Consider the following 26,037-nt stretch of genomic DNA (forward strand, 5'->3'; position numbering starts at 1 on the left):
ACTTTATATCTGTCTATATCTTTGTGAGTGCATCTATTTCCCCCACTTTTTCATTTCATTTTTTTAATTAATTTATTTCACCACTCTCATCACCAAAGTTCCGTGTCCCCATCTCCACCCCCATAGATAACCACTCTGGTTTTCCCACAGTCTTGAAAAGAGGTTGATATTTTGTTTTTCACATTTGTACATTCAGTTCTCTATATTCCACATCTGAGTGAAACCATCCTGTCATTGTCCTTCCCCTCCTCACTTGCTTCACTGAGCATCTTCTCCAATTCCACCCACTTTATCCCAAAGGACACAAAATCACCCCTTTTTATTGCTGTATAATACTCTGTTGAGTAGATGTTCCATAACTTTTTTATCCAGTGCATCTGTTGAAGGGCAGTTTGCTTGTTTCTAGGTTTTTGCTATTGTGAATAAAGCCACATGGGGTGCATATAACCCTTCAAATCAGTGTGGTCACGTCTTTTGGGTAAATGCCTAGTCGTGGAATTGCTGGGTCATATGGAATTTATCCCCATTCACTTCCTTTCTAAGTCACTCCTACACCTATTACTATTTCTGAATGTCTTTCCTTTTTTTCCTCTTCTCCCTCAGATAAGAGAAACAATGCCTGGATTCCTCTAGTGTTTGTGAGATTCACTTCCATTTCTTTGCTGCTATAAAAATAAGATTCCTGGTGACAAACACTTTGACTCCTGGGGGCTAGGGGTACAGAACTCTCTGGTTTACTTCCCCTGTCATTTCCCTCTCTGGAAGTATGGACCAAAATTCTTTTGGGGGTGCAGAAGGTGGGAGTTCCGGCTTCTGTAATTGCTTCTCTACTGGATGTGGGCATTGACAGATGGATTCATACTCTCAGCCTGTCTCTCTCTTTCCCTAGTGGGGCAGGGCTCTGGGGAGATGGGCTCCTGGACACATTGGTGAGGTCGTCTGCCCCGGGAAGTCAGGATGGTATCACAGTAGTGCTTGCAGCTTGGTGGCAGATTATTGGAGCCGGAGGGTTGATATCCCAGGCCTGCGGTCTCTGCATACAATCTGAATTGAAATGTGGTGTGGGGGCACTGACGGCATGGACTTAGTTGAGGTCAGCAGAGGCAGTGTCACAGGGTGGAGGCTCAAGAGGAGAAGCATGAGGAAATACAAGCAAAGACCCAGAGGCTCTAGGATTGGGAGACATATGGGCTTTAAAGAGAATGAGGAAGGTTCTTTGCTGTCTTAGAGTTTAAGGAGGCAATAAGTAATTATTATGATAACCAAGTTATTTGGGAACTTGGTTTATACTGAAAAATCTCATGGTTAGGATTTAATCTACCATATATGACCTCACCATGATTTATGTCACTGATGCTATTTATAAAATAACTACATCCTTTTAAGTCACTTCCCACTTAACAAAGTGGCAAACACCAGCCTTGTCCTTCATTCTCCCAGTTCAAGCCCCAGCATCACCTGTGCAAGGTCCTGCATTTGTGCCTTCTCCCCATTTTTCTCTTTCTTTCTTTCTTCCATCCTTTTTTTCTTCCTTCCTTTCTTTCTTCCTTCTTATCTCTTATTGCCTGTACTTCCCCCCACTTCCATTTCTTTTTTCCTTTTCCTTTCTTTCTTTTAAAATATAAACTGGAGCACTGATCAGCTCTGGCTTATGGTGGTGCGGGACATTGAACCTGGGACCTCAGACCTCAGGCATGAGAGTGTCTTTGCATAACCACCATGGCATCTATCCCCACTCCCTTTTCTAGTTTTGATATTACCATGCTTAATGCTGTTTGTTCTTTCTCTTGGATTTTAAAAGTACACTGATACATTGAGAGCGTAAGGTAGGATAGAGAGGGGGCAGAAAGAGATGCCCTACACACCTGCTTCACCTCTCCTCCCCTGCAGGTAGGGCACAGGGCTCCAAGCCTGTCCTTGTGCCTGTCTGGGAACCCACTGGGTTCATCACCGCCCAGCACCCCAGCAGAGGTTCTCAAAGCACTTTGTTCTTGGAAGAGGGTTTGAAGAGTGCAGGAGACAGAAAGGGACTAAGCCATGGGACACGGGGTAGGGGAGTAAGGGGGGGGGGAGCCAAGGCAGAGCTGCAGGACCCTTGTGTCTCTGTGGCCAGCCCATCAGGCCAGGGAACCTGGCTCCTCAGCCGCACAAGCCTGGTGCTCTGCCCAGTGATCTGTCTCCTGCCTCTCTCTAGCTCCTAGCAAGGAAGCTGCCAAGAACAGACCCTGTGAAGAAGCTGCAAACACCCTCCCCACGTGAACACCCCAGGGGCAGCCCAGCGGGAGCCAGGTGTGCTCAGCAGGGGCACTGCTGGGAAATGTCACCGCCTTGTGGACACGGAGTAGAATGCACCTGAAGGGAGACTAGAGCCAACCAGAGGGCGCGTGTATTTCTCTGAATATTGTCTTCATTTGCTTGTCCTGACACAGACCCAGTGAGAAAAACACTCAGGGAAATACCAGAACCCTGCTCAGCTCAAGCAATGTAAAGAATAAAAATAAATGAATTTGGGGTGTTGGTGATAGTGAAACGATCACTAAAACTTTGTGACTCTCAACCAACTCAATGCAAGCAGTGCTGCTCTGACATGTTTCACATGGGACAGTGTCCAGAGACGCCAGGCCTGTGACGTCTCCCCTCCAGCTCCATTACTCTGGTGAGACCTTCCCTAGCTCATGGGATGCCTTGGTTCCATTTCTGGTGGTGCACTTCCTAACAAAATTACAGAACCTACATAGAGACCAGGGCCCATGAGATAGGGCACATGTGCACATCTGTCCGTAAGTCAGGGACAATATAAACCTTAAACTAAAGTGGACAGTAGTTTGCAGTGACTCAGTAAGTGCATCAAGCAAGTAGAAAGGACTAAACAAGACACCATAAAGGACCTAATCAAATAGTTTCTACTTAGACCTTGATACCTGCCTCATCTACTTCCTGTTTCACTTCCCTCAGTCACTCCAAGGTTAACCTTGTCAGAAAAAGTAAGGACTACAAAAGCTGGATAAGGGCAAGAGACAGGCACACCTTCATCATGGCTCTTTTCGTCACTACCAGGCTACCCCACCATCCAGGGCCCTAGTCAGGGAATCCTGGGACTTCCACTTAGATATGATGGGCCTAGACCTCTAAGAGATCCCTCTCTGCATCATCCCTGGTCATCTCCATCGGGAACATTGTAAACCCTCTTGTGGGCCTCTACAGAACCTTGCCCTCAGTGTAGAACAATGGCAGAAACAGCTCCATTCTCCAAAGGGAAGCTGAGTCAACACACCCTGCCACTTGAGGAAGACGGGTCCTGAAATGAGTGCAGCCTAGAATGTTCCCAGCTGTGACCGTGTGATGCAGGCTCAGACCTACAGGGCTGTAGAGGTCACACAGGCTCCCGCGCTGAATATGAACAGACATGGACTCTGGGTCAGATCGATGGGGTTGACAGTTCACGGTATTTATATACTTGCCCCATATTTGGGAGCTGCTCTCTGCCCTGATCCAGCTTTCTAGTCCTACTTCCAACCCTGACACCATCTCCCTAGACAATACCATTAGTCCACCTGCATGTTAGCTGTCAGGCTCAGGCAAAAATTAGTAAGGTCAGGGGCCCTTTGAGAAGCCGGAGCACCCACGGGTCCCTGTGGCCCAGGGGCCTGATCCGGGTCCTCAAGCAGGCGAGCCCTGCAGGGGAGACACAGCAGAGCTGCTCCACCAGGGGCTCCTCCTGGTGCTGCCCCGTCTCCCATGGGTGCTTCCCTGTTAAGCTTCGGGTTTGTTTACCTCTGTGTCTTTTTTTTATATAACTTTTAAAATTATCTTTATTTATTGGATAAAGACAGCCAGAAATCAAGAAGGAAGGGGTGATAGGAAGAGACAAATTTTTGTTGTTGTTGTTGTTAAAAGACACACAGATACACAACGAGTACCACCTCAGCATACTTCAGCTCAGACTGTGTCCAGAGACTTCAGGTGTGGAATGACAACCCTTCAGCTTCATCACTCCGGTGAGACCTTTCCTTTCATAGTATACTCTAACTCCATTCCAGGTGGTCCACTCCCCAATAAAGTCCCCAAACCTAGATATAGTCCAGGTCTCCTGAGATAGAGCACATGTCCACATGTATCCATAAACTAGGGGAAAATATATACCTGAAAGCAGAAGTACACAATAGTCTGCAGTGAGTACCCCCCTAACGCTTCATCTGCACTATTTCAGCCTTCAGGTCCATAATTGTTCAACAATTTGTTTGGCTTTGTATATTAACTCTCTTTTCAGCCACCAGGTTCCAGATGGCAGCATGATGCTGACCAGGCTTCCCTGGACTGAAGACCCCCACCAATGCATCCTGGAGCTCCGCTTCCCCAGAGACCCACCCTACTAGGGAAAGAGAGAGGCAGGCTGGGAGTATGGACCGACCAGTTAACGTCCATGTTCAGCGGGGAAGCAATTACAGAAGCCAGACCTTCCACCCTCTGCAACCCACAATGACCCTGGGTCCATACTCCCAGAGGGATAGAGAATGGGAAAACTATCAGGGGAGGGGGTGGGATATGGAGATCGGGTGGTGGGAATTGTGTGGAGTTGTACCCCTTCTATCCTACGGTTTTTGTTAATGTCTCCTTTCTTAAATAAGAAAAATTTTTTTAAAAGGCACACAGATAAGGGGCCGGGTGGTGGGGCACCTGGTTGAGTGCACATGTAACAACGGATAAGGACCCAGGCTCAGGCCCCTGGTCCCCACCTTCAGGGGAAAAGTCCTTCCCCCAGGAATACATTTTCTTGCCTGGTTATCAGTCAGGCTTGAAGGTGGGATGTAGAACTTTCTAGACAAGCAGTAGCTAAAGGAATCCATTACCAATATACCAGAGCTATGGGAAATGCTAAAGGGACTTATAGAAAATGAAAATACAGGGCGAGTCGGACAGTAGCACCTCGGGTTAAGCGCATGTTGCACAAAGAGCAGGGACCGGCATAAGGATCCCGGTTCGAGCCCCCGGCTCCCCACCTGCAGAGGAGTCGCTTCACAGACAGTGAAGCAGGTCTGCAGGTGTCTGTCTTTCTCTCCCCTCTCTGTCTTCCCCTCCTCTCTCCGTTTCTCTCTGTCCTATCCAACAACAATGATATCAGTAACAACAACAACAATAACTACAACAATAAAACAACAAGGGCAACAAAAGGCAATAAATAAATATTTTTTAAAAAAGGAAATACAGGGGAGTCGGGCTGTAGCGCAGCAGGGTTAAGCGCAGGTGGCGCAAAACACAAGGACCGGCATAAGGATCCCGGTTCGAGCCCCGGCTCCCCACCTGCAGGGGAGTTGCTTCACAGGCGGTGAAGCAGGTCTGCAGGTGTCAATCTTTCTCTCCTCCTCTCTGTCTTCCCCTTCTCTCTCCATTTCTCTCTGTCCTATCCAACAATGACAACAACAGTAATAACTACAACAATAAAACAACAAGGGTAACAAAGGGAATAAATAAAATAAATATTAAAAAAAAATTAAAAAAAAGAAAATACAGGGGCTAGGTGGTGATGCATCTGGTTAAGTGCACACATTACAATGCACAAGGACCCAGGTTCAAGCCCCTGGTCCCCACCTGCAGGGGGAAGCTTCACAAGTGGTGAAGCAAGGCTGCAGATGTCTCTCTGTCTCTCTCCCTCCCTTCTCAATTTCTCTCTGTATCTATCCAATAATAAAAAAATAAAATGAAATGAAATGAAAATACAGAATGATGTCACCTGGGTAGGCCGGTGTAAACATCAGGGGAGACTACAGACCGGGACTTCAGAACCGACCTCAGCAAAGGGGTAGGGAGGCTGCAGTGGAGAAGGGGGGGCCAGTGGATTTTGGCACATGGCTGAGAGGGTGACGCATTTTGAAGAGGTGAGAAATTGTACTACTATAACACTTACAGGCCTATAAGTCAGGGTCACCTCAGAGGCTATTACAAAAGTTCCTTTGTTTGTGTGACAAGGCCTAAGGGCACAGCCTGCCTAGGAAGCCGCATTGCTATGGCAGCCAGGTGGCTCAGTGGGTCAAGTGTAGTTCTTACCACACGTGAGGCCCTGGATCCAAGTTCCTCTCCCTCCTTCAAGTCTGAGTTGTGCCGTTGTCCTCTTTGGTACAAAAGGAATAGAAGTGACTGTGATTAGGAAGGCTGGCAGGAAGGAGGTGAATGACAGCTACCAGACAGTTCTGCTCGTAGGTGGGACATGCAAGATTGAAGCGTATGAACAGGCAAAAAGGAACTAGTCAAACAATGTCTAAAACTCGGAGAACCGGAGCACTGATCACTAAGCGGATTCTGGTGGTGGGTTCAGTGTGGAACTGTGTCCATGTCTTTACAAGTCTGCCACGACAGCACTATTTAATCGCTGATAAAAGTACAGACCGGGAGTCTGGAGGTAGCGCAGCGGGTTAAGCACACATGATGCAAAGCGCAAGGACCGTTGTAAGGATCCCGGTTCGAGCCCCCGGCTCCCCACCTGCAGGGCAGTCACTTCACAGGCGATGAAGCAGGTCTGCAGGTGTCTGTCTTTCTCTCTCCCTCTGTCTTCCCCATCTGTCTCCATTTCTGTCTGACCCATGCAACAACAACGACATCAGTAATAACTACAACAATAAAACAAGGGCAACAAAAGGGAATAAATAAAAAAAATTAAAAAAGTAAAGACCATGGGATAAAGAACGCTGGTTCTGCAACTCTCCCTGGAAAGGAGAGTGCTGCAGTGGCCCAGCTCTGTGCATTCGAGAGCTCTCATGGTGACAGCACATGCTGGAGAGGCTGTGGGAGCAAAGGGCCCTCCTGCACTGCTGGTGGGAATGTCAGTGGGTCCAGCCCCTGTGGAGAGCAGTCTGGAGACTCTCACAAGGCTAGAAATGGACCTGCCGTATGACCTTGCAATTCCTCTCCTGGGGATATAGCCTAAGGAACCCAACACACCCATCCCAAAAGATCTGTGTACACATATGCTCATAGCAGCACAATTTGTAATAGCCAAAACCTGGAAGCAACCCAGGTGTCCAACAACGGAATACTACTCATCTGTGATAACTGATGAATTCACCTTCTTCATCTCATCTTGGATGGAGCTTGAAGGAGTCACGTGAAGTGAGACCAGCCAGAAAGAGAAGGATGAATATGGGGTGATCTTGCTTATAGACAGAAATTGAGAAATAAGAACAGAAAGGGAAACACAGAGCAGAACTTGGACAGAGTTGGTGTACTGAACCAAAGTAAAGGACTTAGAGAAGGGGGTACTTTCAGTTCCTGGTGTCTGATGGTGGGAGAGGACCTAGGCTGGGGGGGAAGGGGGAAAGTTTTGCAAAAAACTGAGAAGTGTTGCACATGTACCAACAACTGTATTTATTATAAACCACCAATCCCAAATTAAAAAAAAAACAAAAAACCTCAGAACAAACAACAACAACAAAAAGAAATCACTCGACGTTTATGCTCTCAGTCTCTACTTGTTCATGCTGTTGTCACGCTACCTGGCATCCTGACAGCTGGGGAGGGAGAGGCCTTTGCAGCACTTGACTGAGCCCCAGGGTAGTCACCTCATCAGCAGGACCGAGAACTGGTCCAGGCTTTGTGGGATGAGATGAGTGGTCACTGGATGTCACAACCCCACAGCACCGCTCCCAGAGGACAAAGCAGGGAACAACACACTGGACAGAAAGCAGAATCTGTCACACCTGCACCCACACAGCCAGTGTCCTGGCAGGAGCCCTCACACCCCGCTGGACCACAGACTTCCAGCTAGTGAAAGGTCTTTCTCGTCCGGTCCCCGTCCCCCGTGTAATGAGCCTGGGGTGGAGGTACAGAAGCGGCGTTGTCAAGCAGCTAATTACCAGTGACACCCCGGCTGTCCTGATCTCCTTACACTACCGCACTGTGCAGTCAAGGCGAGGTGGCTCAGCCCGGGTCCTCACACACGGCAACGTGTGTCCTCTTTGGCAGTGAGTCCTTGCCCTGCTGCTGCATGTAATTTTCACTGAAATGTCACAGGTTTACAGCAATGTGTGTGTTTCTGGTGGCATTGTGCCCCTGTGACAGGAGTCGAGAGAGATGTCTCTCAGCAGAGAACACAGCTGCCCAGCTCGGTGCAAGTCCTGCCTCTCCCCATGCAGTCTCTGCTGCCAGCTCAGGCTAGACTCGCCTCGCCAGCCAGCCTGTCTGGTGGGCTCCCAGGGGTCTGCCTGCCGTCACCCGCTCACCCACCTGCTCTGGTTCCATGCGCCCCACACACGACAGAAAGCACCTTGCATTATTTTTCACTTTCGGGCATATTTCCCCAAGTTCCTTCCACACAGTGCCAAAAGGCCAGAGTCCCTACCGTCAGGCACTGAGGGGAGACCCGCAGCTTCTCTGGCCAGCCAGGCAGTGGCCAGGCCCCGCTGTTGCCCAGTGCTGCTCGGGCCAGCGTGCGGAGGGCCTGTCAGATGAGTGTCTCGCTCTTCTCCCGCCAGTGCCCGCCCGTGAGCTCCCTGAGCCCTCAGGACTCTGCTCTGACCCTTTGATGGGGAACCCCACTCAAGCACATGTGCTTCCGGCTGGGCTTCTAGCGCTGTCTTCTTGAAGGCACGGTTCTTCTGTTCACGTTTCCCTTCCGTCAGCATGTACACTAGAGAATCAGAGACTGAAGGCTTGGAGGACACAACTAAAGAGCAACCGTCAGTTTCTCAGGGGAGACCCGAGAGCTGTCTGTCTGTGTGCAGTCAGCTGAGGTCAGAGAGCAGCTCCCTGTGAGCTCATGCATGCACGAGGCCCCAGGTTCACAAGTTGATGGGTAAGTGAAACAACACTGACCGAGCAGATGTCTTTCAGGTGTGTCTGGTTAAATTCAAGACAGACGGAGACTGGGCTAGCGACTCAGCGGTGTCCTGGGCATCTTGTGCGCCTGAGGTCACACCAGAACAAGGAGGACAAAAGCCAGAGCAGAGCTTATACGTGGTGATGTTCTGGGCTCTCTCTCATAACTAACGGAAATGGGAAGTTAATTTAAAAACAGACTCTGGGAAATCAGCAAATAGTAGAGCCAGGTGATGGCATACCTGGTTAAGGGCACACAGTACGAAGCGAAAGGACCCAGGTAGACATCCCCCGCTCCCCACCTGCAGGGAGGATACTTCACAAGCAGTGAAGCAGGTCTGCGAGTATCTCTCTTTCTCTCTTCCTCTCTATCTCCCCTCCCCTCCCAATTTCTCTGTCCTAGCCAATGAAATGGAAAAAAAAATGGCCTCCAGGAGCAGTGGATTTGGAGTGCTGACATTGAGCCCCAGCGATAACTCTGGAGGCAAAAAAAAAAGTTTTATTTGGGTAGAGAGAGAGGTGGGGTGGCCACAGTATTGAAGCTTGCTCCAGTGCCATGGGGTCTTGGCTTGAACCTGGGTCACATACAAGGCAAAGCAGTACACTATCCAAGTGAGCTATTTTGCCAGCCTCTAGGTAGAAGCCTCACCGGCTAGGGTGCAATCTACTCCATTTCCTTCTCCTGCCTTCAGTCTTGGAAGACTGACTGTAGCCTCCCTCAGTCTGGATCCCTGAAAGAGGAAGAGAAGTGCCGTCCCCTTCAGATGTGTGAAGATATTTTGCAGGAGCGGGAAGAGCTTTGTGACTTCAGTTCCTAAGTTGGGGGTGGGGGGAGTCTGCTGCTCAGCTTATCCTGGGCCTGGTTTCTCTGCGTCCTGCTGATTAGGGAGTGTGCTCTCCTGCCAGTCACAGGGTCACCTGCATGATCACAGACCGTTCACAAGAAGCAAAGAGTCAACAGCCACCAAAGGTTGCCCGGTTTTTATTTTTTAGTAAACAAGCTACAAATAGTCTCTCTCTTCCCACAAATGAAAAAGCACATAACCGCCCACGTATGTGCAGAATGAAGGTATTCTGGGCTGGACTCTGAGCTCCTATGAGGGGGCATCTATCTCCTCTGTGTTTACATGCTTCTTCTAGAACAAGAAAGGACTCGGAGCAGGAAGGCCCAGTCAACTCCAGTTCCTCTGGCCCAGCTTTACTTGGGATGGGCCCTTTGGTCACTCCTGAGAGGACCTCTAGGACTTGAACCCAGATGGCAAGCACTTTCCCTCCTTCGAGCCCCACCCCACTGGGGACTCTCCTAAGCCGCTTGCCAACGCTTCCCGCTCCATGTGGGATGCAGTCTGTGTGGGCAGGTGTGCTTACACGGCCCGGCGGTGGGCTCTGACATGAGGCCAGGTTTCTGAAAGCAATCCAGTGAGGCCACCAGTTCTGGGCTCCTCCATCTTTCTTGAGGTCACCATGGCTGCTGCTGTGTGAAGAGGTCTTAGATGTCATCTGTGGCTCTGTGTCCAACGCCTCCTGAAAGACCCCGGTCAGCTGCGAGGAGGAAGCTGTGCCTCTGAGCCCCCAGGCTGGGCAGCCCGTAGCGGCGCCCTAGTGAAGTGTGTGTGTGGACAGCTGCCTTGATGTCCCCCTGCTGTCCAACTGTACCCTGCACATGGGCATGTGTGTTGGGGGCTGGGGTTGGGTAGAAGAGAAGGCCCAAGAACAATTCTGCTTCCGGACTGATCTCAAGCTGGGAAAACTTTATAAACATCAGGAAGAACAGGAAAGGCCTGCTGTTGGCATTACCCTCACCAGCACAGGCTGCTGGCCTTTCCCCTCCACTGCGCAGAGAACGAACACTGACTGGGAAGCCTTACTGGGTATCCTGCTCCTCTCTGCCTCGCCCCTGGTGCTTCACAGCTGATGCCAAGCACAGGTGAGATGTTTTAACAGACCTAACACAAATCCTCTGAGGATTATAGCTCCGTGGGCCGCAGGAATGGTGGCGGACACATGGTCTGTGAGGACTGGGGTGAGGCTTGCATTCTAAAAAGGTGGATCCTGTGTCCAGAACTCCCATAGGCCAGAGCAGAGAGAGGGGGATGGAGTCAACAAACCGTAATGCCAACACCTATACAAAAGAACTATACAATTTACATATATATTTATGTACAGCATATAAATCTCTTTCTTCTCAGTCCCAACAATGCCCACCCCTCCCCTCAAAAACAAAAATAAAACAAACAAAACCCCCTAAAAAGTTGTCAGTAGCAGATCAAAAACAAACCCCCAAAACCAAAAAAAAACATACAATAAGAGAGAGAATAAACAGTTGTCCTTCCCTTTCCTTTCCCCGCTGTGGTGTTAGATATCGGTGTTGAGACACAAAACTGAAAAGAGAGCACACAAAGATGAGTTACTGAAAGTGCAATCACGGTGGGCACCCCTTGTGTTACGTGGGAGGAGGCTGAGCCAAGGGTACTGTTGAAGTCCAGGTGTTTGATGAGCCGTCCTGGTCTGTCCACCTGCCTTCTGGTTTTCTGCTCCTTAGACGAGGCGTCCTACTGAGAAGCGGGTGGGGAGAGGGGACAAAAGCAAGAAGCATTTAGAGTGATTTTAAATTTTTTTTCTTGTTGCTTTTACCAGAACACCGCTCAGCTCTGGTTTATAGTGGTGCTACGGATTGAACCTGGGACCTCAGAGCCTCAGGCATGAAAATAGTTTGCAGAACCATTACACTGTCTCCCAGCCCTAGCACTGGACTTATGAGCAGTTCAACCACATGTGCCAATTCCCCAGGCAAGTAGCTGTTTCCACTAGCTGTGTGATCAGGGTCTGGGTGGAGGTGCAGGGAGGCTAGACATGTGAGCAAGCCTATGTTTTCTTTTTAGAAAATTATTTATTTATTATTGGGTAGAGAAGAGAAATTGAGAGGGGAGGGGGAAATAGAGAGAGGGAGAAAGACAGAGAGACACACCTGCAGCCCTGCATCACTACTCGTGAAGCTTTCTTCCTGCAGGTGGAGACCAGGGGGCTTGAACCCTGGTCCTTGTGCACTGTAATGTGTGTGCTTAACCAGTGCGCCACTACCTGGCCCCCAAGCCTATGTTTTCCTAGGTCATTTCTTCGGCACCATGTAGCATCCTGTTGGCGAGTGAACACTCGGCATCCCAGAGAACTGGGATTTCCCTTGTAAGGACAGTCAGGGTGTGAAAGCTGTATAAACCACATGAGCTCGGGGCCGGGTGGGGGCGCACCTGGTTGAGCGCACATGTTACAGTGCACAAGGACCCAGGGTCGATCCCCCAGTCCCACCTGCAGGGAGAAAGCTTTGCAAGTGGTGACGCAGGGCTGCAGGTGTCTCTCTGTCTCCCTTCCTCTCTATGTCCTTCTTCCCTCTTGATTTCTGACTGTCTCTATCCAGTAAGTAAATAAAGACAATAATAATAAAAAAAAAAATCACACGAACTCCCGAGACCAGAGTTTCAGCTTGGGGCCTTGAAGGAGGAGTTGGGTGTTTGCAGGAACCTTCTAGCATTCAGACAGCCTTTCTCTTGGGTCCTCAGCAACAGTGACTGAAAACAGAAGCCTGAATCAGTCGGCCAATAACCTCCGCTCCCTCTGCACCATCAAAGCTGCTGTGTGGGTACAAAGAGGGTGCTTAGAAAGAAGGCGACTTACTGAATGGATTTGTGCCTGCTCGTTTTCCCTGGGGGGAGCTGCCAAGACTACCACCTGCAACGAGAAGGAATGGATGGCACGAGGGTGGCTGTGTGTGTGTGTGTGTGGGGGGAGTGGCACACCTGGTTGAGCGCACATGTTACGATGCACAAGGACAAGGGTTTGAGCCCCCAGTCCCCACCTGCAGGGAGAAGACTTTGCAAGTGGTGAAGCAGGTCTGCAGTTCTCTCTCTCCTTTACTTCCCCCTTGTTGTATCCAATAAATAAAGATAATAATTTTTTAAAAAAATCAAGAAAGCAAGAGAACAAAATTCAGCCCCTGCAACTGCAAACTATATTCCTCCTCAAATTCTGTGCCTTTCTCCAACTCCCTGTATCCTCTGCCTATCAAACTAGTCCTTCTCAGCCCACCAGAGGGCACCACATGACACCAGATAAGCAAGGCTTCCACGTCATTCTGGACCCATCTAAGCTGCTCTTTGCCACTCCAAAGGCATGAAGGCATGGGGGGAGGGGGGAGGAATCCTTTAACCTGTGGGTGTGTTCCTCTACTCACATTCACCAGGACCCGGCACACTGCTGTGCTTTTCAGGGGCACCATCTTGTGAAATCTTTACACAGAATCTAAGAGGGAGAGCCAGTCTTTGCAGAAGAGGAAACTGAGGCCCACACATTCTGGATAACTTGTCAGGAGAATTAAGAGTCAAGCAGGGAGAGAGCATAATGGTTATGCAAAAATAACTCTCATGCCTGAGGCTCCAAAGTCCCAGGTTCAATCCCCCATATTAAGCAGAAGCCAGAACTGAGCAGTACTCTAGGAAAAAAAAAAAAAAAAAGAAAAAGAAAAGAAAAGAAAAAGAAAAGAAAAGAAACCGTCAAAGTGTCAGCGCCAGGATTAAAAACCAGATCAGTTAGGGTCTTGACCTCAGGGCCTCACTTTCCCCTGCTGCTCCATCATCTGCGTCCTGCCCCCCAGACTCCAGCTTCTTCTCTGTTTCCCACAACTGTCTGTTCTCTTGAAGACTCTACCTCCCTCAGTGTGTAAGTGGGCCCTGCTCCCAGTACCTTCTCCTACTGCTTGCACCACCCCAAACCGGGTCTGCTTCCTACTTCTCACCACTGGCCTAGTCTCCCTTGGTCTTCCTCATGCAGAGGAGACTGGCCTGCTCACATCAAGGACTGTCTTCAAAGTATTTTGGGGTCCTAGTCACAGGGGCACAATTGTCTGAAGCTGGGTCTCAGTGCCAGTAATGATACGACCTCACATGAAATCTCAAATTCTCTTATTTATTTATTTATTTTTTAATCTTTTTATTATATTTGCGATTGGGTAGACAGAAAATGAGAGGAGGGAGATAGAGAGAGAGGCAGAGAGATATCTGCAACACTGCTTCACCAACCATGAAGCTTCCTCCCTGCAGGTGGAGACCCGGGCCTTGAACCTGGGTCCTTGCGCGCTGTATGTGTGCCCTTAACCAGGGGCACCATGGCCTGGCCCCTCAAGCAAATTCTTTTTTTTTCAATTCTTTTTTTCTTTCTTTTACTATATTTGTTTATTTTCCATTTTGTTGCCCTTGTTTTTTTATTGTTGTAGTTATTATTGTCGTTGTTGGATAGGACAGAGAGAAATGGAGAGGGGAGGTGAAGACAGAGAGAGGGAGAGAAAGACAGACACCTACAGACCTGCTTCACCACCTGTGAAGCGACTCCCCTTCAGGTGAGGAGCCGGGGGCTTGAACTGGGATCCTTATGCCAGTCCTTGTGCTTTGAGCCACGTATGCTTAACCGCAGTGCTACCGCCCGACTCCCTTCCTCAAGCAAATTCTTAACCTTTTCTGAGTTAGTTTAGAACTATCAGTGGCGAATGAACTGGAGAACTTAGGGACTCTTCCAGCTCTAAGATTCCATGGGTTCAGTGCAGTGCAATCAGTGTGGTATGTGCACATGATAAAGAGACAGTAACCCTGATCCACTCAGCTCTACACAACACCCTCTCCACCCCATGCCTTTCTTCCTCTCTCCTTCACTCCATCACACACACACATAAGCAGACACACTAAAAGACATGCTCAAACACCTACAAACATGTATCAGCACAGGCACACATGCAGACAGGCACAGACCACACTCACACACACACACAGACAGGCACCACACAGAGATCCGTGCATTTTCAGACACCAGATACCAGCACTTAGAGCCATTTTTTTTTCAATCAGGCAGTGACCTCCAGGGCCAACCGCAGTTCCAGAGTTCTCTGGTGCCTCCATTCAACCTTGAATGAGGGAGTAAGGAGGGATGCAGAAGGTGTTGGATCAACAAGGATGACAGTTGCACTCAGAAGCACCCTGGAAAGTGGGGGGGGGGGGCTTACTAAGTAGGGTCCCTGCATTGCCTTGTGAAGGACCCAGGTTTGAACCCTGGCAATGCATGAGAGGTGTATGGCAAAGGAGGAAGCAGGGCCCAGGCAGTGGCGCACCTGGTAGGAATGCATGTTACTATGTGCAAGGCTCCGGGTTCAAGCCCTCGCTCCCCACCTGCAAGAAGAAAGCTTTATGTGCAGTGCAGCAGGTCTGCAGGTGTCTCTCCGTCTCTCTATCTGCCTCCTTTCTCTCATTTTCTCTCAGTCTCTATATGAGGATGCTTTCATGCCCCTCCCTCTCTGAGTGCAAAAGTGATCTGGAAGGGTGAAACTGAGCACGTGCGAAGGCCTAGGTCCACCAAAACAAACAACAAAAAAGGAACCTCTCTGGGTGAAGCTGCGGTGGCGGCTTGAAGCTAAAATTTGTTCTCAGCTGAGTCTGTGTCGTTTGTACTGGGTGACAGAGGCAGCATCTGGACCATGACGTGGCCCAGTCCGGGAGTCACAGATGGCTGTTGAATGAAAAGAGACGGGCTCCCCAGACAGGGGCGAGTGGAGGGATGAGGCCACTGGCCCCGCACCGCAATGGAGGAGGCAGGTCCTGGGGCTGGCCCGTCCTGGTAACTTAGCCTCTGTGCATGCTACTCTCCAGGGTTAAACAAGGAAAGACCTCTATGTCATCTACCCTGACTATCTTCCCTATTTCACAGTTTTATTTTACCACCAAAGCAGTATCTTCAGTTCAGACCCCGCAGTACAGTCACACTCATCCTGTGAACGCACCTGAGAACGTGTCATGCCCGGCCCATCCTCTCAGGGTCTCCATATGCCCCTGCCCTCTGCCCTTCCTCTCCCACCGCCCGTCACAGTGAATGGAGCCGCCCTGCAGCTGCTCCATCTGCCTTCACCTCTGGCCACATTCTGCACTTGTATTTCTTAAACATCTCCGGCCCAGCCCTGCTCTCCATCCCACTGTGACTTTTCGATCCATTCTTAAAGATGTGCTTCATTTACCTCACATGAGGCAGGTAAGAAAAGAGAGAATCCAGATCATCACTCTGCCACATGAAGCACCATGCACTTGATCAAAGCAAGTGCCCAGACAGATGAGTGCCGGGCTCCAGAAGCTCAGGCATTTCCCTAGCCCCTGCCCACACCCCTACCCGCCCCCCCCCCATCTTGTCTTTTTATGTTCCAGTTTCCTGCCCCTCCTGCCTGGAGTATACCTCAGCCTCCTATTAGATATTCTGTCTTTTTTTTTTTTTTCTTTTTCCCAGAGCACTGCTCAGCTCTGGTTTATGGTGATGCTGGGGATTGAACCTGGGACTTTTGGTCCCTCAGGCATGAAAGTCTTTTTGTATCACCATGGTGCCATCTCCCCAGCCATGGATATTCCATCTTACTCCCCTCTCCAATCCATCTCCCACAGTTTAGCCAGAACAATTTTTTAAGCATAATTCATCCTACTGTGTTTTGTGACTCAGTCCTTCCATCAGCCTTCCTCTGCTGTTATAAAACCAAAAGCCAATCAGGTGGGTGAGAAGACTCTTAGGTCATCTTGCCTCCTGTTGCCACCCTCTCCTGTCATTTCGAACATGCTCCTAAATTATACTGGCGTCTTCCATTTTCCCCAAGCCCCTGCTTCTCCGCCACGTCACTGTTTCTTGTTTGTCGAGGTTTAGAATACGCTTCCCTCCCCTGGCCTCTGTGCCTTACCATTCTGGGCTCATTCCTAGGGTTTTGGTTTAGACAAGAGTTTGGATAATTCATCTACAGAGGACTGCATAATAAATAGGTTCAGTTTTGTAGGCCGTGCCTAGTCTTTGTTGCATATCCCTTCTGCAAATATGTCCCTTGGAAAATACCGAAACCACTCTAGCTCACATGCCAGACAGAAACAGACAGGGCTACCCTGTGCCCACAGCCCAGTCCAGGTGCTGCTATGGCCACCCTGCAAAGCTCTGCACTGCCCTGCGGTGATGGTTTATCAAGTGTCACCAGAATCCACGCTCTCCACCTGCCTCTCCTCCCCTGGCTCTCAGGGTTGGTGTGATCTGAGGATAAAGTGCCTCCTCCTCCTCCTCCTCCTCCTCCTCCTCCTCCTTCTTCTTCCCATTCTTTTTCTTCTTCTCCTTCATCATCATCATCTTCTTCTCCTTCCCATTCTTCTTCTTCCCATTCTTCTTCTTCTTCCCGTTCTTCCTCTTCTTTTTATGATTTCTATACAACTTTATTTTTCATTGAGATTCTGTACATAGTTAAATGCAAGTTTGTTTGAAAATTGGTTCAAAGCCCTTTTCTAAATATTGCAGCTGTAATATATGGTTTCTAAGGTCACACACACACACACACACACACACACACACACACACCCCATATGTATATGGGGGGGGAGGGAGAGGGAGAGACGTACATGGTGATTCATAGACAGCATAGACACCACAGTGCCTGAAGAATTTTCTTTCACATTCTGTGTCTGACTTCAGCTTCTCTCTCTCTATTGATTTAATAATGATCAACAAGTCCATTGGATAAGAGGGGTACAATTCCACACAATTCCCACCACCAGAGTTCTGTATCCCACCCCCTCCATTGGAAGCTTTCCTGTTTTATCCCTCTGGGAGCATGGACCCAGGTTCATCATGAGGTACAGACGAAGTGGCCTCTTACTGCTGGTGTGGTCTGGGGACTAAATTTCAGCCAGTGAAATATGAAATAACAGGTGGCGCTGGACCCAGTTAAGCGCACACAGTATTACATGCAAGGATATGTGCAAGGGCCTGGGTTCGAGCCCTGGCTCCCCACCTGCAGGGGGGACACTTCACAAGCAGTGAAGCAGGTCTGCAGGTGTCTGTCTCCCTTCCCTTCTCAATTTCACACACACACACACACACACACACACACACACGCACACACACACACACGAATTAATACACTAATGTGTAAGAGTGCACATGTATAAACACACACTAACAAATGTATACAGACACATATACATATAGACATACAAATACAGATACATAATCACATACTGATGAAAATATGCACAGAAACCGATACATACAGACATTCCCAAGCCAATACACATTAATATATGCAGAGACACAGGCACACACACGAAAGTGTACACACATCCCATGACCTGAGGTCACACTGACAAATGTCCATTGGTCTGAGACTTGACATGCGCCACTTGTCACTGTGCCTTGGCTCAGCCTAATGTGCTGTCACGTGCTTAGCACACTCTCCCTAGATACTTAAATACCTTGCCTCCTCAGTAGGCGACAGTAGGACAGTTCCATTGGTTCTGCTGTGTCGGTGTGTGAAGCAGAGCCCTCTCTCGGGGAGGAGCTAAGTATCTGAGTACCTGAGCTCTGTATTGGGGAGTCCTCTGCCCATCACACTCTTCACTAGGTGGAGGCAGGGTGCTGGGGGCCCGGGGGGCCAGGGGAACACACTCACCTTCTTTGCTGACTCCCAGACAGCCCTTCAGCTCAGGCAGTGAGATGACCTTGTCCTTGTTGAGGTCACAGTAGTCAGTGAAGCGCCGGGCACATTTCTTGGGTTTGGCTTTCTTCTTCACGTAGCGCTTGAAGGGCTTCATCTCCCTCTTGTTGATGTCCTTGCTGCTGTTGCTATCCAGCTGGCTGAAGTACCAGTGCACCACTCGCTCCTCCAGGGTGTGGCTGGGGTCTGGCTCTGAGAACCTGCGGCAACAACCCCAGCCCCAGATGACACGGGGCTTTTCTTTCTTCTCTCTCTACTCCCTTTTTACCTCCTCCCCTCCTTTCTTTCTCTCTTCCCTCCAGGGTTATCACTGGGGCTCGTTGCCAGCACTACAAATCCACTGCTCCTGGTGGCCATATTTTTTCCATTTCATTGGATCGGATATAGAGAAATTGAGAGGGGAGTGAGAGATAGAGAGGTAGAGAGAGAGATAAGACACATACAAACCTGCTTTGCCACTTGTGAAGTGCTCCCGCCACCACCACCGCTGCAAGTGGGGAGCGGGGGCTTGAACCCAAATCCTTATGCTTAATACTATGTGCATTTACTGGGTGTTCCACTACCCGTCCCCTGGCTTACTTTTCCACAGAAGCCTTCAACCTCACTGCAGTTCTAAGCCTGTGCCCAGATTCTGGGGTCTTGCAGAAATGGCTCCTTCAAGACATGAACCTTTCAACCCTGCTCAGCCTACAGCACCATCAAGCCTGCCTCTCCAACCTGATGCTCAAGAATAATGGTGGATTCATTTCTGGGGAACCTGCAAGCGGGTGACCCCTACACCATGAAAGTGCCTCAACTTCTACCCAAGCCAAGATGTGTGCTCAAGGCATATTGGCTGGATTTAATTCCCCTGAGAAGAGGGACTAGGTGGTGGCGCTCTGGTAGAGCGTGCACATTACCGTGTTCAAGGGTCCCGGTTCAAGCCCTGATCCGCACCTGCACCTGCAGGGGGAAACTTCAGGAAGGCTGAAGATATGCTTCAGGTGTGTCTCTCTTTCTCCCTCCCTTTTTTACCCCTTCCTTCTCAATTTATCTCTGCATCTATCCAAAATAAGTAAGAAAATAAATAATAAAACAAGTAAGAGTAATTCACCATAGAAAAAAACATAAACTGTCCTCCTTGCCTAGGGTCCACTGCTGCTGAGACAAAGCATGCTTCACACACACGTTTGACTGTGGAAATGGTGTTCTGGCCCTCAGCTATCCATCCAGAACCCTAGCAGGTCCTGAGACCACTCCAGGCTGGGAGTTGTAGCCCTGCGCTTTGTGTTGGTGAGGCAGAGTCAAAACCGTGAAACCAGGCCGTGACAATTCAAAGTCAGATGTCATACTCCCACGCTGTGTCACTGTGAGGTGCCAATGACGTGCAAATGACGTGCACAGTGGAAATGAAGAGCAGGCAGATGGTGGCTAAAAGAAGTTATGGGATATATATATATATTCCATAGAATACTATTCTGCAATCAAAAAAAAAGATATTGTGTCCTTTGGGACAAAATGAATGGAACTAGAGGTGACTATGCTTAGAGAAATAAGTTACAGAGATGAAAGACGACTACCAGATAGTTTCATTCATATGTGGAATCTAGAGAACTGATTCACATAAACTTGCCAAAAAGAAGAAAAGAAAAGAAATCCAAACAAAACAGAAGCAAGCAAACTGTAAGACTTGTGAGAACTCTGGTGATTATCTTTGGGAGGTAGGAGGATGGGAATACAGAACTGTGTTGGTGGGTGTGGTGGGGTCTTGTAACAAACTATCAATAACAATTTTTTTTTTAAAAAAAAGAGCAGGCAGTTGGGGTGGGCATACACATAGGATCTAAAATGGCCAGACTCCAGATGTGCTAGAGAATCTCTCACACAGCAGCTGGAAGTCAAGGGGTCTGGAAGGGGCCTGGGAAACCCCAGGTAACCAGCCACCACAGGGGATTCTCCTGAGGGGTGTAAGACTAAGTAGAATAACCAAGAAAGCCTCTCCACATCCTGAGGCATCTCCACAACTACACCTGACAATCTGCCCTGTACTTGCAGTGACTGCACAGAATCAATGGACACATGACCTGTCCATGTCATTCGCTTAATAAGCTCCATCTCCTCATTCCACTTCCCCAAATGGTTGCAGGAAGGCAGCTAATATGTATATAATAATACCTTTTTAATATGTATATATATAATATGTATATAATAATACCTTTTTCTTCACAAAAAATTTTATTTTATTTTTTAACGTTATTTTGTTTGATAGGACAGAGAGAATTTTAACGGGAAAAGGGAGATAGGGAGGGAGAGAGACAGAAAGATACCTGACACTTGTTTCACTGCTTGTTAAGCTTTTCCCCTGCAGGTGGGACTGGGGACTTGGAGTCACGTTCTTCTTATGGAAATGTATGCACTTAACCAGGTGTGCCTCTTATTTAAAACCTTTAAAGTCAATACTGAGTCTCTTCCAGGAGGGTGAAGAATAGAGTCACAGGCTTCCCGCCTGATTCCTGCGTCCGCACTAGGTACTGAGTGAACCTGGACTGTGTCTTTGAGTTCAGATTCCTGGACAGCTTCTCCACTGCAAAGGGGTTAAGACTGAAGGTGGAAGCCTCACACACTCAGATACTCAGTCTTTGAGACACCGGGAAAGACTGTGTGATCATTATGGGTCCCAAATGGGAATGGAGGGGCTCACTGTCCCCCTGGAGTTCTAGACCAGGTGATTAGGGTCTGTCATCAAACTCTGATGCTATACCTGGCATGAAAAATCTTCCAGGGGCCAGATGATGAGGCACCTAGTTGAATGCGTATGTTACAATGAGCAAGGATCCTGGTTCAAGCCCCCTGGTCCCCACCTGTGTGTAAGTGGGAGAAGCTTCATGAGTGGTGAATCGGTGCTACAGGTGTCTCTTTCTCTCTCTTCCGTTATCTCTCTTCCCTCTTGATTTCTCTATCTGATAAATAAAAAGAAAAATAGACAGGGACTGAGTGGCGGCGCACCTGGCTGAGCACACATGTCACAATGCTCAAGGACCTGGGTGCGAGGCCCCAGTCCCCACCTGCAGGGGGAAAGCCTTTTGAGCAGTGAAGCAGGGCTGTAGGTGTCTCTCTGTCTCTCTTCCTCTCTATCACCCCCTTCCCTCTTGACTTCTGGCTGTCTCTATCCAATAAATAATAGATAAAAAAGGAAAAGAAATAAATAGAAAAAAAACACCTTCCACTAGAAAAACTAAAGAAAAGAAAACATTTTCAAGCTCTTGTCTATACCTCAGTGCGATTCTCTGAGGCTTCCAGAAGGCAGGGGCCATCTCTGACCCTCCTTCCTGAATGAGCCAGCAGACTCCCTGCCTTTCCCATGCCCAAGTGGCCTCCATGTTTAGAGAAAAAGTTTCACCCCCCTAAAGCCAGGTATCCCTGCTACAAGCCTATTCCTAATGAGGGGGAGAGCAGTCTGGGCATGACCCCCGGCACTCTGGACTGTTGAGGTTCCCAGACAGCGCAGTCAGCGGGTCTGCCAGCTGAGCAGACAAGCTGAAGGCCAGGGGCACCTGGGAAGGCAGGAGCCAGTCACCTGCAGGGGAGCCAGCAGCTGGCAGCCTCCAGCTCCCTGGAATCAGGACGAGTCTGCCTTGGGGATCCAGCCCCAGAGATCTTGGAGCCAAGCGTGAGGTGATGCAGTGCAGAGCTCGGATTTTTTTTTTTTTTTTTTTGTCAGCCAGTACGTACTTGGCATTGTTAAACTCCCTCGATTTTTCCTTGCAACTGCCCCCTTCCAGCCCACCTCTGCAGGGTACCCCAGGTGGGCTGTGGACATTTCTCTATGGGGAAAGACACAGGTTGAGAGGAACCCAGTGAGATGCTCCCAGGGGAACCAGGGCAGCCTCAGGCCGAGGCAATGCTTCTTCTACCCTCCAGCTTCAGAATCGCGTCATGTCTACCTAGCGGCTACAATAATAAAGCTTCAGTTGCTGAGATCTGTGGCCCACAAGGATGAAGTCACCCCTCCCAGACGCCCTGCCAGAGGAGGCTCATAGTCTCCAGCACGTGTCCCTGGGGGTCCAGCCCGTCCGGCTCTGCTGCAGCCTCTGGACCAACTATACAGCCGCTGTGCAGCTATCAGTCGCTCTCCTTCCCAGGTGGGAACCTCTAAGACTCTCCTCCCAGGCTGCAGAACGGCTGGTTTGGGGGCTCCTGTCTCCTTTCTTTTGCCTCATCTCCCCTTGTCCTGCATGTTCCTGCCTCCTTGTTCCCAGCAGGACCTTGGAGCTAAGAGCAGCCACCATTTCTTGCTGTCAGTCTCTCTCCATCTGCCTTCAATCTATCCACTCTGCTCCCTCTGGGCAGAGGCTCCCAGAACACTTCCCAGGAGGGCATCTGGCTTCCTGTGACTTTGCTCACATCCTGATGGCTTTGTGATACCTCAGGTGCCTGAAGTCCTGCCTCTTTTCTTCCTCCTCCCTAAGTAAAGCTAGTGCAGGACTCTGCTGCTAAGCTCTGGTGACCTCCAGAACACAGACCCCATCCTCAGATCACAGAGGCCACCCTGCCTGTGAAGCTGGGTCACACCAGGCTCCTGCTTTGGGACCCAACACACTGTCCGGGGCAAACTCTAGTTACATTTAACATGAAAATGTCTTCCTTCCTTCCTTGATTTTTAAATTTATTTATTTATGTATTATTGGCTAGAGACAAATTGAAAGGATGGGAAGACAGAGAAGCAAAGACACAGAGAGACACCTGCAGCCATTCTCCCTGCAGGTGGAGACCAGGGACTTGAACCTGGGTTCTTGTGCGTTGTAATGTGTCTACTTAACCAATGTGCCACTTCCTGGCCCCAAGAACTTCTTAATTTAAGGAGCTTTGAATCCTTTTAAACAAGTTGCAGGACTGAACTCAAAGCCATGGCACACTGATCCCTCCAACTCTTACTAATTTCCAAAAGTATCCTTTAAAATGCTCCAAACTCACAGGTTCAACCCACCATACTAAGCAGTGGGTTTCCAAAGCTTAGGAAAAGAAGTAAATGAAGAAGGAGAAAAAGAAGGAGGAGGAGGAAGAAAAACATAAAATTAATTAAGAAAAAAAATCTACCTCTGTGGAGAGCAGTCTGGAGAACTCTCAAAAGGCTAGAAATGGACCTACCCTGTGACCCTGCAATTCCTCTCCTGGGGATATATCCTAAGGAACCCAACACACCCATCCAAAAAGATTTGTGTACACATATGTTCTTAGCAGCACAATTTTTAATAGCCAAAACCTGGAAGCAACCCAGGTGTCCAACAACAGATGAGTGGCTGAGCAAGTTGTGGTCTAGATACACAATGGAATACTACTTAGCTATTAAAAATGGTGACTTCACCGTTTTCAGCCGATCTTGGATGGACCTTGAAAAATTCATGTTAAGTGAAATAAGTCAGAAACAGAAGGATGAATATGGGATGATCTCACTCTCAGGCAGAAGTTGAAAACAAGATCAGAAGAGAAAACACAAGTAGAACCTGAACTGGAATTGGTGTATTGCACCAAAGTAAAAGACTCTGGGGTGTATGTGTGTGTGGGGGGGAAGAGTACAGATGCAAAAAAGGATGACAGAGGACCTAGTGGGGGTTGTATTGTTATGTGGAAAACTGAGAAATGTTATGCATGTACAAACTATTGTATTTACTATTGACTGTAAAACATTAATCCCCCAATAAAGAAATTTAAAAGAAGAACCAAGTGAAAAAAGCAAGCAAACAAACAAACAAAAGATCTAACAGAAGCTTTTTTTTTTTTTTAAAAAAAAAAAGTCTCCAAGACTTTTGTGAGAACTATGGCAGCTATTATTCAGGGAATAGGGGTACAGAACTTTGGCGGTAGATGCAGTGTGAACTATATCCGTATAACCTTATAATCTTGTAAAGCACTCTTAGGTCACTAATAAAAAGTGAAAGAAATATATACATGACACACATTGTTAGTCACCTGTATTCTCTCTCTCTCTCTCTTATTCCCTCTCTCTCTCTCTCTCTCTCTCACACACACACACACACACTCTCTCTCTCTCTCTCTCTTTCTCTTATTGGAGGGCAGAGCTGCTGGGACTCAGAGTTATTCAATGACAAGGGCTGAACAGCCTCCACTAGAGCGTGGAGGGTGGAGTGACTGCTGAGGACGACAAAACTGAGATTCATTAATCCATGCTGTGAACCTCCCTCCTGAGGAGGCTCCGCGCGGGCTAAAAAAGGGGCTCACTGGGCACAGCAACTGTCTGAGATGCCTTGGATACAGTGTGGAAGGACACCTCAGATGATATTAGATCCCAGACATAAGTCTGACCTGCCTCTGGGCTGTTTGCTGGTGGTGTCCTATTACCTCCAGCCTCCAGGCCTGAGGAGACCCAAGCGCGCCCAGTCACTTCTCCACTAGTCTCTCTGTATCTCTGGCCACATCAAGAGGTGGCAGTTACTGCCCTGCCCCTTTGACACTTTCAGTTTTGCTTCTTGCTCGTGAGCCCCGCCTTGGCTTTGATGCACCTCTGGCGAGCCAGCCCCATTTACCACAGGAAACTCGCTTTGGCCAACATCTTGGCCTCCATTCTGCTGTCCCAAGCAGTTTTAAAGAAGGTGAGGCGGGACAGCCTGGAGGCACCAGCCAAGCCAAGCAGACCAACCAAGGCCCATGTGGAGTCAGGGCAAAGCCCTGCCAGATGTGCGGGTGGGGTTGGGAAATGCCAGGTCAGCCACATTCCAGCCTCTTTGCTGAGAGACCATCAACAAGTAACCGGGCAGGAAGGAGGAAACGATAATACAGATAGTCTCTCTTTGAGGGGTCGGGTGAGGGCTGGGCCAGGAGGCTCACACAGCCCATTGCACTTCTCCTGGTTGTTGATTTTCTCTAGGTAACAAATAATGAGAGGCTCCCCTTGTTCTAGAAGAGTCTGCCCTCTGGCATCTCATCAACCTCCCTTGGGACTGATAAATAGACAGCACAGGAGAGGGGGAGCTCTGCTTCCTGAAACCCCTGGGAAGGAGCTTGAGGACAATCCAAACACCCAACAAACCTTCCTTGAGAAAAGCTACCAGACGATGGTTGTTGAGGCCAGGTCGCGCAGCACCTTGTTGAACGTACATGTTACAGTGCACAAGGACCCAGGTTCAAGCCCCTGACCCCCACCTGCAGGGGAGGAAGCTTCACAAGTAGTGAAGCAGGGCTATAGTTATCTCTCTGTCTCTCTTCCACTCTATCTCCCCCTCCTCAATTTCTCTCTGTCTCTACCCAAAATACACAAATAGATAAATAAATATATATATTTTTAAAGGAGACAATGATTCTTGCAGGCATCTTGCTCCCATACACTAGCTGAATTTTCATGACCACCTCATGCCATGCTGCCTGCTTTTAGGTTTTTAAGGAGCACTACTGTTCACCACTAAATCAGGCTAGAAGGTCAGGAAAAGAGACAGACTTCTCTCTTTTTCTGTCCTTTTCTTCCACTTCTTGAATTTAACAAGTCTTCAAGTCTGGAGGCCAGGCAGTCACACCTCTGATAAAGTGCCCATATTACAGTGCACAAGGACCCAGGTTTAAACTCCTGACACCCACCTACAGGGGGTAAGCTCACAAATGGTGAAGAGGCTGCAGGTGTCTCTCTCTGTCTTTCCCCTCCTTATCTCCCCTCTCAATTTCTTTCTGTCTCTATCCAATAGTAAGTAAATAAAAAT

General features: G+C 48.8%; 1 protein-coding gene across 6 annotated transcripts in view; it reads right to left on the bottom strand.

Moving 5' to 3' along the window:
- Positions 1-9,775: 9,775 nt before the first annotated feature.
- Positions 9,776-26,037, bottom strand: part of SMOC1 (SPARC related modular calcium binding 1) — a 178,763-nt gene continuing 162,501 nt past the window's right edge. For 3 of the 6 annotated variants that reach the window (XM_016193496.2, XM_016193494.2, XM_060175556.1), the window contains 3 exons: positions 18,305-18,549; positions 12,481-12,534; positions 9,776-11,363 (listed from right to left, as the gene is read on the bottom strand). In XM_016193496.2, coding sequence (XP_016048982.1) covers positions 11,347-11,363; positions 12,481-12,534; positions 18,305-18,549 — 316 coding nt within the window. In that variant the 3' untranslated portion in view covers positions 9,776-11,346. The remainder of the gene's footprint in view (positions 11,364-12,480; positions 12,535-18,304; positions 18,550-26,037) is intronic. The other 3 variants (XM_060175557.1, XM_060175559.1, XM_060175558.1) reach the window with 3 other exon arrangements.

This window comes from Erinaceus europaeus, chromosome 16, assembly GCF_950295315.1.
Source record: "Erinaceus europaeus chromosome 16, mEriEur2.1, whole genome shotgun sequence".
Lineage (NCBI taxonomy): Eukaryota > Metazoa > Chordata > Mammalia > Eulipotyphla > Erinaceidae > Erinaceus > Erinaceus europaeus.